This window comes from Cebidichthys violaceus, unplaced genomic scaffold (assembly GCF_023349555.1).
Source record: "Cebidichthys violaceus isolate CVI_PGR_0920_01 unplaced genomic scaffold, fCebVio1.0.p SCAF_20, whole genome shotgun sequence".
Lineage (NCBI taxonomy): Eukaryota > Metazoa > Chordata > Actinopteri > Perciformes > Stichaeidae > Cebidichthys > Cebidichthys violaceus.
Window position 1 is genome coordinate 8,169,963 of NW_027176373.1, and position 12,845 is coordinate 8,182,807.

The 12,845-nt window shown below is 39.5% G+C and overlaps 1 protein-coding gene across 1 annotated transcript; it reads left to right on the top strand.

Moving 5' to 3' along the window:
• Window positions 1-1,334: 1,334 nt before the first annotated feature.
• LOC137876444 (high mobility group-T protein-like) lies at window positions 1,335-5,296 on the top strand. The gene is made up of 5 exons (XM_068716039.1): window positions 1,335-1,443; window positions 3,601-3,761; window positions 3,991-4,136; window positions 4,309-4,483; window positions 4,608-5,296. Exons 2-5 carry the CDS (start codon window positions 3,615-3,617, stop codon window positions 4,764-4,766), a joined length of 627 nt encoding a protein of 208 aa, XP_068572140.1. The 5' UTR covers window positions 1,335-1,443; window positions 3,601-3,614; the 3' UTR covers window positions 4,767-5,296.
• Window positions 5,297-12,845: the final 7,549 nt, after the last annotated feature.

A 12,845-nucleotide genomic window follows, 5' to 3' on the forward strand; every position in this document is an offset into this window, starting at 1 on the left:
TATAATCTGTATGAAATTATCAAAAAATGGGATATTGTTCTTAATTAAAATGATGATCATTCATTTGGTCCAACACAATGCAATTTCATTTAAGCAAATCTATGAGCTGCTATAAAAGCCCTGGTTTGTTTACATTATATGTGGGTTACATTCAATTAGATTCTCCCTATTGTCTTTTTACAATGTAAGTACTTTGTAATTTAGGGCTTTAACCATTTAACTGTTCAGAAAAATGTGTCTGGGGTTGGGAGAGAAAAGCCCATGAGGCTATCAAAAGGACCTGTTATATGGGACATGCAATTAGTAAGTTTGAATGTATTGCAAAACATCAGCAAGCATTATTTCACTCAGTTTAATTAAAATAAATAAATCCTGTGGACCTAAATAATTGCAAAATTCCTTTTTTTAAACTATAAACTTATATATCTACTGACTTGGGCTCAAACTGCACTGTGCCTCTTTGATCAGTTTGTGTATTAATTGTGGATGAGCACACTGTCACTTTTTAATCAGCTACTGTAAATGAAGCTTATAAAAATTTGGCAAAAAACTAATTGTGCTGAGAAAAATATAAACGAGCCACCCCGAAGCCTAGCAGGCCATATTTAATGCAGTTATCATGATTTGATGCCTGTTGATATATTCCCATATTAGCTTAATCGGGACTACAGGCTCATAAGCAAACATCTTGGCTATAGTATACTTGTCAGAGAGACTAACGAAACACTGTGTGGTAAAGTCAGCATAGTGACATTTTTTTTTCTGAAATGAAAACCTCGGTGTAATTAAAAGGCAAACCATATTGCTATTGTGTTTTCATTCGCAGCCAAATCCTTTAAAATGTCACATCCAGTGCATAACTGTGCCCTATGGAATGAGCTAAACGCGTCTATTACGTTTAAAACGCGAGTATGCGATGTGCACTTTATGAGTTTTTTCTAAGTAATAATTTGCAAATAAACTCACGCGTATTGAGGAGAATGCACAATGGAGCTGGTTGATGAAGAGGGGGACAGTCCATCCAACACACGCGCACATCAGTGTACAGCCGCCTCGTTCACTGACTTCGAGCAGCCCCACGTTGTCTCATTCATTTAACGTGCCTACTGTACACTGTGCTCAACGTAGTGAATTCAATACTATGGCAAACACACTACACTACTACCAGCTCCAGCATGCTGGGACAGGAATATTTTTGTATCCACGCGCTTCAGAAAAGTTCAGTGACGTTTCACAAAAGGCAACCAATGGGTGCTCGTCTTCTATTAGGACAATGAAAACCCTCCGTCCAATAGGAGGAGCTCCAGGCCGGGCGCTGGCCAATGGGGCGAGAGCTCCGCCGAGAGTAATGTTAGAGAGCTGAAGACTGAAGACACTGCGTATCGCCCGTGTTCCCTCACACACAGCCATTGCAGAGCATTGAGATCCAGCGATAGTCCCTTGGTAAGTATCACACACGGAAATTTTAAGTGTTCGGATTGATGATAATGACGATAACATGTAAAAATATCGTACTCATGTGTTTGCTATGATCGAATGCGAGGCCTCTTAAAGCTCGAAAATGATTTTTATTGCGGTGAAACGTGAAAAAAACAACACAAATATAACCGGCTCTAAGCAGGTAACGTTGCATTACCCAGCCTGGGAGTGTAGACCAGACGCTCTTTAAAAAAAAGGACGAAATGAATATTAACCTTGACTGAAATCGACGAAAATTGTCGATTTTGTTGAATACAAATAATTTTGTATATTACTGTCGTATCGTTTTCATAAAATGGAGACGAAGCAAACGGTGGATATCGCGTAAAAATTGAGAAATGTCTAGCGGACGACACGGTTAACGACAATGGTAGAAGACATAGCCATTGCAGTGCATTGCGAAGATGAACGCCTGTCATGTGAAGACTGAGAAGCGTGCGGTTTTTTGTATCCGAACATGAACAAATTTCAAAAACATAAGAAAAAGTAAGACCGTCTCAAAACATACGCGGTCATGTGCTTTGTTTGCTATAATTCACCCGAGGAGATGGCGAAAAAATTACCTCGCGAGCTGCGCTTTTTACTGTAATGGCTGACTGTATTCGCATTGGAGGCAGAGCAGCGAGGCTAGTGACAGAGAGGCGCAGTTCAGCTCAACTTTTTCCAACCGTGTTTTCTCGCGAAACAAACCGGCAACTATAAAATGTAACGACGGCAAATTAAAGATCAACCTTTCGTCTTTCAATCGACGCCATTGCGGGATTTTTCCAACGCTTTTAAGCCGTTTAAATCGCGGGTTGAAACGAGGCGGTTTGCCGCGGTCGCTCTGCCCTCTATTGCATGGCAGCGGCAATGGCTGTGCGCTGACACAAAGAGAAGGAGCCATATTCTCCATGTTAGTGGATGAAGACGAGCGGCCATTAGGAGCTCATAGAAACCAAGGCAGTAGCCCCGCTCATAGACACAGTGCAGACCCAATGTATTACTATACAAACCGGCTAGTGCAATGGAAATCCATCGGGGGAAATATTTTGTCAAGATCGCCGGCTTTCCAGACATATTTGTTGCGTTGCAAAGCGAACTGAAGGGCGGGAGGAGACATTTGAGGGGGACTTTCTTTCATGAAGAAGGCATTCTCACAAAATGGAAGAAGAAATATTGCCGTCGTTGTTGACCTCCTTTTCCACAACGAAAGCCTATGCGCCATTACTACACTTCGGTCGACACAGCTGAACTGGGAGTTTACAGTAGCGTTTAATGGGGAAATGTACAGGATAATTTAAGCAGTTTTAAACACATTGACAAGACCTGCAGAATTATTTCCAGAATAAGAGAATATGAAGACTGAAGAAGAAGATTGTGAATCACATTTTTAGCAGTTTGAAGTGTTGTATTTTCAATAAATACGCATTATTGTGCATTTGTGTCTTTTTTTGTGTCAAAGTTATTATGTTTGTTAAAACACGAACATGGATGAAACGGGGGATTTCCAGAAGACCTATTGCTATTGCAGACGAGATTTGAGGATGTGTATATATTATATTTTTTTCGAAATATAGATCCAGGTCCACTGTTAACGTCCCACGGAGGACTACGGTTTATGTTATGCAGTTAGGGGGAACTTCTGCAGTTTATTGTTAAAGTCGATCGCATCGCTTCATTTGAAAACAATAAATCTATTTATGGGATCTTTTTCTTTAATCCGTAGCGATGTGTTGAGCCAGTTTTTAAGAGTTGACCACGGACCACTCAGTGTTATAGAAGGGCCACCGCTCAGGTTGCATCAATATTTAAAGTCATTTTCGTCGCTTTAGTCTGTGCCGGACCGCTCCGGTTCAGCTGTTTCAGCAGCTCCTTAACTTAGTGCCGTTTGACAGCAAGAGGGCGGGTCACTGAAGTAGCGCCATCACTAGTGGGGAGAAATCAAAGATGTTCACATTGTATAACACCAGTAACATGGCAGATGGGTAGAACTTACCTGCTATATATTTTTATATAGAATGATGGTATTAAAATCTAATTTATAAAAACATACATTTTCCATATACATACATATTTTAAGTTTATAAAGCTTTAAGGGTATATAAGTCGCTAAACTAAACGTTGTTTTGTTTGTTTTAGATACAGCCGTCAAGATGGTGAAAGAGATAGGAAAGCCGAAGGGCAAGATGTCCTCCTATGCATATTTTGTCCAGACCTGTCGGGAGGAGCACAAGAAGAAACACCCCGAGGCTTCTGTTAACTTTTCGGAGTTCTCCAAGAAGTGCTCCGAGCGATGGAAGGTAGGCTTGATGGATGATGGTGATCTAATAAGTAATCAGTTGCTGAAATTCCAAATTGTATTCTTGGGAATTGACAAATGTGCCACTTTTTAAGTGGTGTACAATAAGATCGTTCAGTATGTTGGATAAGTAAGAAATTGCAGCCCCTTATTATTGCAGAAGAAATACCATGAATACTTGTGTTGCCACAGAAGAGTACAATCAGCAAGTTACTTCTCTTTTTTTCCAGACGATGTCTCTTAAGGAGAAAGGCAAGTTTGAGGACCTGGCCAAGCAGGACAAGGTCCGCTATGAGAGGGAGATGATGAGCTACGTTCCACCCAGGGGATCCAGGAGTAAGAAGTTCAAGGACCCTAATGCTCCCAAGAGACCCCCGTAAGTACTACAAGTCAACACTTAATGATTTTATAGTCTTTTGAATCAGAAAAATGTCTTTTTGCCAAACAAATCAAGTCTGAATCATGAGCAGTTGACTTATGTTGTAAAAACACAATATGAAGCATTGTTATACTGTGTAAATGACAAGCCCACGCTTCTTCTTTTCCAGATCTGCCTTCTTCGTCTTTTGCGCAGAGTATCGCCCTAAGGTGAAAGGCGAGACCCCTGGTCTGTCCATTGGAGATGTTGCCAAGAGACTGGGTGAGATGTGGAACGGCACTGCTTCAGAGGACAAGAAGCCCTTTGAGAAGAAGGCAGCTAAACTGAAGGAGAAGTATGAGATGGTAAGGACATCGGTTGTATTGATACATTTTTACAAAAGATAAGTCATGTTGTGCCGCTCTGCCTTGAGCGCTTTGATTACAAATGGCCGCAGGAGTTCAATATCTTGCCATCTCTCCGTGGCAGGACGTCGCAGCGTACCGCGCTAAGACCAAACCAGGCCCCGGCGGGGCAGCGGCAGCATCAAAAGCCCCGGCCAAGGCCGAGAAGAAGGTGGAAAACGACGACGACGATGATGATGATGACGAGGAGGATGACGATTTTGATGACGACGATGACGAGTAGATGGCGGGTGGCGTGTGTAGTGGTCATGTTCTTGTTTATAAAGCATTTAAACCCCCTTGTACACACTTCACTTACTGAAAGAAAATGTTAGTATCCAAGGGGTAGAAAAACAACAACAAAAAAGGCTGTGTATATCAGTTGTTTTTATGCTGTACAGTTTTTTTCTCCTTTTTGTATAGTTGACACTACACAAGTATCGTGTCTGTATCTTTCTGCCAGTCTTATTTTTTCAGTGATAGTTCCTAGACCACTATCCTGCTTGGTACAGTGTAAAGGGGTGGGCTTACAGTATTTAGCCTAGCTAGAGGTGCACAGCACATAAACAGTCTGACTTAGATCTGAGTGTTTCTTTTTTTTTCCCCCTTTTCCTGTGTGTTTTTACTTTAAATGACATGTTATCAAAATTGACGTATCACAGTTGTTTTACTGATCTTTATGTACCACTGTAATAGCAAGAATAAGAAACGGCTTGTTTATTGTTGGAATTTAAATTGCTTCTGATGTCAATAAACTTTTTTTTTTTTAATAAATGACTCATTTAAATTAACATTAATACACAATTCCGCTGTGTAAAAACTATAACATGCCTGGTGTCTAACAGTAGTGGTGAGATACACAGCAGCTTTATCAAAACACCTGTTTTCCACACTGGAATATCAGCATTGCCAAGCTGAATGCACATAATTGATGATTAATATCAAACAAGTCGATGCAACTGATGACAATCCTCTGTAAGACCGGGGAATAATTAACTATTTCTGGAGGGGGGAGTCTTTTATGTTAACTTGCTTTGCTGTCCACTCGGTAAAGAAAAATTGAGATGACATAATGATGCTGGGAGACAATTGAATACGACTGATGAGCTGCGCCTGTGAAGTATGACTCCTCACCAAAACACTATCGTGTGTTTCAGCCTACTGAGGATGCAAACGAGCAGTACGTTATTGAAGCTCCTTGGCCTGGTGGAGGAACACTAAAAGTTAAAGCATGATCACTCTGCATGTCTACATGCATCACTGACTGTTACTGTTTTATTTAGATACAGCTGCTTCATCTGTCATGTACTCCTATCTAGGGTATAAAAAAAAGACCATTTATATAAGAAGGATTATGTGCTTTGAAAAAAAAAAACCCAGTGACATAAGAATATGGTTGATGTGTACAAACCACTGCAGTCCTTACCTAAAAGGCACACACTCACATACTGTACATTGTGGTGTTAACACCCCCCCCCCCCACCATGGGGGAGAGCTTATATAGACAAGGGTTACCAACCCTCAGCCTGAGCATAGAAATGAGCTGAGCGGCACAGACATGTCTCGGCTCTGTGCTGTAAATTAAAAAGGATGGGTCTTCTTCTGTGCTGCATATCTGCTCAGTCGGAGCACCAGTATCAGCCTTGGCCCACTCACTGAGCCTTGGTATATGAAGCAGGCTGGAGGACAGGCAGACACAGGGCAGCAGCTGACCTCTGCACTGCTCTGACAAAAGCTCAGCCGGTCCGTGAAGGTGACATAGCCTCTTGCTATCCCTGACCATTCCTCACTCACTGGTGATGCTTGCTTTCCCTATTAAAATGTGAATCCTGCGGATGGTGACAGCCATAGTGAAATAACCTAACCCCCCCCCCCCCCCCCCCCCCCCAACCTTGAGTCACATCATGGATGTGTTGTCTACATGTGAAAAACAGGAAAGCTACGCGGAAAACTCACTGGAGGCTAACATGTACAATTACCAAACATGTGACAACTGCAAGCTGCTGCCACTGCTGATTATTGTTCCCCCACTGTTACTGTGTGGACTGTGCAGTAAGGCCTGCCTACAGCCACAACAGATTGAGGGAAGCAGTTATATGGATGAATGTTTACACTCACACCCACTGACTTGGCCAACAGATTCCATGCAGCAGAGGATCAGGCAGGAAGAAGGGGAACTATGCTGGAACAGTTGCAGCGCCTCGTGGCTGCTCTCAGCTGTTGATCAGTGTCTGTGTAGGCTTGTGCAGGCCAGAAGTGCGCATACAGTATAGCAGGGTTAGCTACACAGCGCCACTGCCGGCTCCAAAGCCTGTTAATCCCAGCCACCTGGTGCCCGCTGCACTCACTGCGTTCAATCAGTGGTCTCCGGTGACATCTAGTGGTCGCATTGCTACATCAACACTGGTGTTACAATCCATCATCGGGGGGGATCAGAGGTGTTTACATTCGTCGTTGAATGGTAGGTTAATAATCAGTCGTCAGTGGAAGAAGGATTGAGATTTCTTTTTTAAACATAGTAGGGATTTCTGGCACAACTTCCAAGGTAATTTGTTCTTTATGCAACTACAAGTGATGCTGGACCTCTTCATCCAAAAGAAGCAATACTACACTATAATAATAACAACCAATTATACCAAAGTAAACAACATGTACATCAAACATGTACAGCACATGAGTAAATGTGCTTTAGTTATTTTTTATGGTCATTTATTCACAATGCAACAAATTGACCATACATCATATAAAAAATAAAGCAAAATCGTAATATTCTCTGGACAAAAAGAAAGAGCTTTAGGCTGAAGCATGAGCTTATTGTGCCAACCCCTAGTACTTCACCAAGCAATACCCTAACAATACCCAAAAAAGCAGGGAAACCTAAAAAACACAAACATAACATCATAATTAAGAAGCAGGTCATAATAAAATAAAGTATAGTTAAGAAACACAAATATATTTAAGAAACAACATCATAAATCAGAGACAGTCATTTCTGTCACATCAGTCATTTCTCCATGTTGGTCACATATTTTATATCTTTCAAATATTTTGTTTTATTAAATATAAACAATATAACTACAACTATTCCAGAAATTACCCTTTCACTGTCATACACTTATTTTCCCCCACTTGTCCTCACAATCTTTTTTTCTTCTTTTTTGAACGTATAATTTCCCCTTAAAGTTTTGATTTGATGATTTATGTGATGTTCCAAACAGTGTATGGTCTGTCATCACTCCTAAGAATTAGTTTTCATCTAATTCCCCCTCAACTCTGTCCAAAAATTGCTTCAAGTTTTTCCTTGAACAGAATAGATTTGTGCAAATATAACAAAATCCAACTATTTTGACACCGTACAAATATAATTGCTGTATAGTGGACTCCACAGGTGACCTTCATAGGTTCTGAATCTAGATTTACTTGAACATTACATTACATTACAGTCATTTAGCAGACGCTTTTATCCAAAGCAACTTACAATTCAGATTCTATCACACCGTAGGGTTGGGGTTAAGTTGGGGTTAAGTGTCTTGCTCAAGGACACACCGACATGCGACTAGTGGAGCCGGGGATTGAACCACCGATCCTCTGATTGAAGGACGGCCCTGCTCTGCACTGATCATACTGATATCAGTTTTGAAGCTACTTTCTCAACCAGTATGTTACATTGAACTTCTTATCAAATTGTCTAAAATACTCTTAGATTTATTTCCAAAATTGGTGAATAGATTTTTACTATTAAAAGCCTATTAGTGATAATACTCCATCCAGGTTGAGCTGATCTTAAACTTAATTACTTTCCACAGTTGAAAAATGTATGAATCTGCACAAATGTGAAAATACTCACTGTAAAACACTGCAAAAATCTGTATACATAAAAATAACTTTTCTAAATGTTTAAATCATGATTTGATAAAAAATGTTATTGACAGATATTTTGTTCACAGTTTAACCACAACTACATGACTTCATAATACATAATACATCCTGATTCATTAAATGTGAGGTGTTTTCATTTCATTGTGTCCCTGCTTAATTTAAATTAATTTGATTTAATTTAATTAAATTTTTATAAATATTTAGTTATACTATACTATATATTTATGTATATTTAGTTATGGCTTCATGGAGACTAATTAGATTCAAAATAGGATGTAGGCTCTAGAGGAGAATTTTGTTCGTTGGCAACTAGGATGTTTTCCCCAAACGGTGTACAGATTTTTAGGCATCCTATTATCAAATGGCATGAAACAAAGTGCATGAGGCTGCTGTAAGTGGGAAGAAAAAAATCTCTGCCCTGAATGTTTACAATGTCTGGCTCCACCCATGTTGATCATTGCATTGATACTGTTGCTTTGCTCTGTTACTAATGCTCATGTCAATCTAAATCCCCTTTCCCACCGTTTCAACCACCTGTCTTGCACCCACTTACTCACCTACTTCCCATTTCCCCTAATCAGCCCAGTAGTATTCATTTCCAATTGTGCTCTGCCACATAATCTAATGAGCACCCACCCTAAAGCATTCCTGCCTATCTGATTCTGTCTGCCTGAACCCCTGCTCCTGGATTGATGGTTGCCCTCCTGCACCCTTGCATCGTTAAATCTGCCTTTTTGATTGATCTCCTGGCTTTGACCTCTGCCTGTTTCTGGACTCAAGCTGATAAGAACTTTGCTTTGACTGCCTTTGTGTTGTCTGTTTGTGTTCTGATCTGTGTTACAATGTCACCCCCAAGAAAAAGTGACTTTTATTGTAAACATCAAGCAATGAAATTTGTGGTCTTGTTTCATATCTAACTTCTGCTTTGCAAGACACCAGGTAAGTAATTGAGTCAAAGGAAAATACACCTGAAAATTGTACTTGCACAATGTCCTCCTCCATGGTTGAAGTAGAATGAACATACATACTTTGCATATTTTTCTGCTGTCATATGAAGCCATTGCTTGTGTTAATGACACTTAATGGACCTCTGCCAATCACCAATTTAATTCGACCTCCATCCCCTTCATATCGGCCTTAGCAATACGTTTGTCAATATCAAAGCCATGTGCACGCGTCATTCTCTCCACCTACCTGTCATTGGCACCATGATCTAGTCCACCACCTTTTCATTTAGAGGGTCACTACTAGATCAACATTATAACTATATTTTAAAAGTTGTTGTTCATATTATAATTAATACCAAACAAAAGACAGAATCATAACAGGACACTTTTAACCTACAGTGCCAAATAACCTTTCCTTTGCTTATATCTGTATTTTTTCTGTATTTTTTTTCATCTTTTGTTTCTTTTATCTGCTTTTGTTACGTTTGTTATTTTTGTTTGCACTGTCTTGTTGTCTGATGTCAATGATCGCTTCCTCCCTCCCATATACATAAACACTGAGCTCTACTGTTGTATGTATTTACCATGATGTTTTCAATTGTGAAGTCAAATCAAAATAAATAACTGACGTTTCCCTGCTTTTTTGAATATGTCATCAGTCTAATAGAGGGAGCCACTTGAGCTGTCTGAAACTCATTCTAGATTTATTTGGGTCAATTTGGATGATATTTGGATGACATTTTTTTTTACAATTTGATTTCTTTTCAAATGATTTTGAAATATTTTGCTCATGACAAGCTAAGAATTTCAATCAATTACTGATTGATTTAAAATGGTCTCAGGTGTTTGAGTTTAGGTTCCCTTACTGATTAGTTGATACAGCCTGTGGCTCTATTGTTAGACAATTTTATTTTATGTTGAAAATTTACCGGACAAAGGTCCATGACTGACATGGAATGCAACTTTTTATTTCACATACAATTTTTTTCTTGTTCCCATGTCGGTAGGAAAATGTGCATTAGACAACTTAGTTTGACTCCCTAGGTGAGGGATTTGTTACTAAAATGCACAAAGGCTCAGTTTGTAAGAGCAGAGCCCTGTAGTCTGAGACAAGACCAAGACACTGTGATGATTGGTCACCCCCTGAGAAACCAGACCTGATGATAGTCATTTCTACTCAACAGCAAATCTGTGGAAAACAACCACTTTTCTCAACAGGCATTTTGCACAGCCAGGAGTCTGCAGCCAGCATAAGAAGCCCATCATAACCCTGTGTCTATCGAGGTTGTGTTCACTGAAGTGAGCATATCAAGCCTCTGCAGAAGACTGGCAGACCGGTTTGATTAATTGCTTCTTTTTTTTTCTGGATAAGAGAAGAGACATCCCATAAAGTTTTTTTTCTTATCTCTTTTTCTTTTCTATTGGACGTTCTTGTTATAACAATGTGTTTTATTTAATAATGATGTGTGCATGCATGTGTGTAGGACCAATGTAAAAATCAAATACATTTTTTTATATTAACAGTATATTTTTAAGGTGTGAAGTGGGTTGGAAATTTATATTTTATATAAAGAGCATGCCTACAAACTGAAAAAGTTGAAATATGTATTTTTTACCCAATATTATTGAATATTTGCAATCATTTTTGTATGCACTGTCAAATTTTAGTTTGGTAGTTATTCACATGATGTAAGTTTGGTCATTAATTTAAAAAAGTAGACTTACAGTATATATTTACTTTACTTATTCTAAGTGTTGTATATTTGAGTACAAATGAGTAAATAGGACATCAATATGTGCCTCAATGGAAGCACAACACCAAAGCACACACAGACACATGTTTAACTTAACTGGGGAATCTGTGTTCCTGTATTTTGACATCTGTGGTGGAAAAAAATCTTTTTAACCTCCCTGTGAGAAATAACCGAGATGACGAACTTCTTAAAGTATTAAAATCATATTTAAAGAACAGACAATTTGTAATAATTCAGCTGAATGGATAGAGCTCTTTTCCCACAGATGGTTCGGAGTTCTAACAACAAGGAACAGTATAACAAAGTATAATATGCACATTATCTCGCCCCCTTCCCCCTCCCCCCCTTCGCAGATGTCCTCCTCCTCTGCCTGCCGATGCATCCACCAAGGCCGAGTTCCCTGCCTTGGTATTGTTATTGAGGGAAGAGGGTTAGACATGAAAATACATTCGATATGATAACATTTATTATTTGGGTTTAAATGAATATATGCAGGTTTAAGCCATACAAGTTATAACTAAGAGAATGGTATGATACATTTCTCCAACAACATCTTGTACCTGTCTTGTAGGAACATAAATCTAACAGCACAGTCACATTGGAACAGGCCTCTCCTGGGGGCAACACCCTGGACATGATTCATGTCATAAACTGGAAATATCTGTTCTCCACATTTTGTACATTTATTGTGATTATGAGTAAACTGTAAGGACGTTAAGGTTAGGCTAAACTTTAGAATTAGGCTGAACTAGAGCCTATGGTTAAGGTAAGTCTCCAGGAAATTAATGTAAGTTGAAATAATGTGCCCAAAAGTCATGAAAACACTACTGTGTGTGTGCTTGTTTGTGTGTGTGCCATAACTATCTCCAATTAAGAAAGCATTTTAGTCATTATTGCTGGCTGCTTCTGAAAGTCAACGTGATTCAAAGTGAGGGACCAATCAGGTGCGATTTCTGAGTACCAGCCTCCCTCTGCACCAATCACGTGAGGGCTGACTTCCTCAGGCCTGGTGCATGTCTGAGTTGACTGACTCTATAGAAAAACAATTTGTTTTTATTTGACAGTGTCTTGCATGAGGAATTCTTTTTTTTATAGAATGAACATGCTGATCTGTTTGAAGCAGCGTTTAAATGGTGGTTTGCACCACCATTTCACCTTTGCTGTATACTGTTATACAACCTGTTCCTCCACTGGGTGATGCTGTTTTAAAGGACAAGGCTAGCTTGAGTTTACGTACGTCCTACTTATCATGGTCACAGCCTTTCTGTGAATTCTACCACCACCTCAGAGTATTGTAAAGGTCTCACTCATATTATGTAAATATATCATTCAGAAGCAGCAGATAATACACATAGAAATATTTTTGTCACTTCTGTTTCCACAATTATATCCTTCAACAAGTGTAACAATTCAGCGTACTTAATCACTTTATAGGCCTCACAAAAAGTGCGGAAAGTTTAACAAAGAAGTTTTCTAAGTGGGAGACAATTCAAGTCAAGAGGCAAGTGCATCTATGCCTATGTGTGAATGGGGAAGACAGCTCTAGAGCGTGTGTGTGCATGTTCTTGAGCTTTTAAGCGGACAAAGCGTTGCAAAAGCTTGAGTAGGAGGCTATGCAATTGTTGAGTTCTTGTGAAATCAGATTTGTCAAGCTGCACTCATGGTTGCATATCATGAGTCATCTTGCGCCTCTTCTATGTGTGTGTGTGTGTGTGTGTTTGTGTGTGTCTTTTGTATGAGACT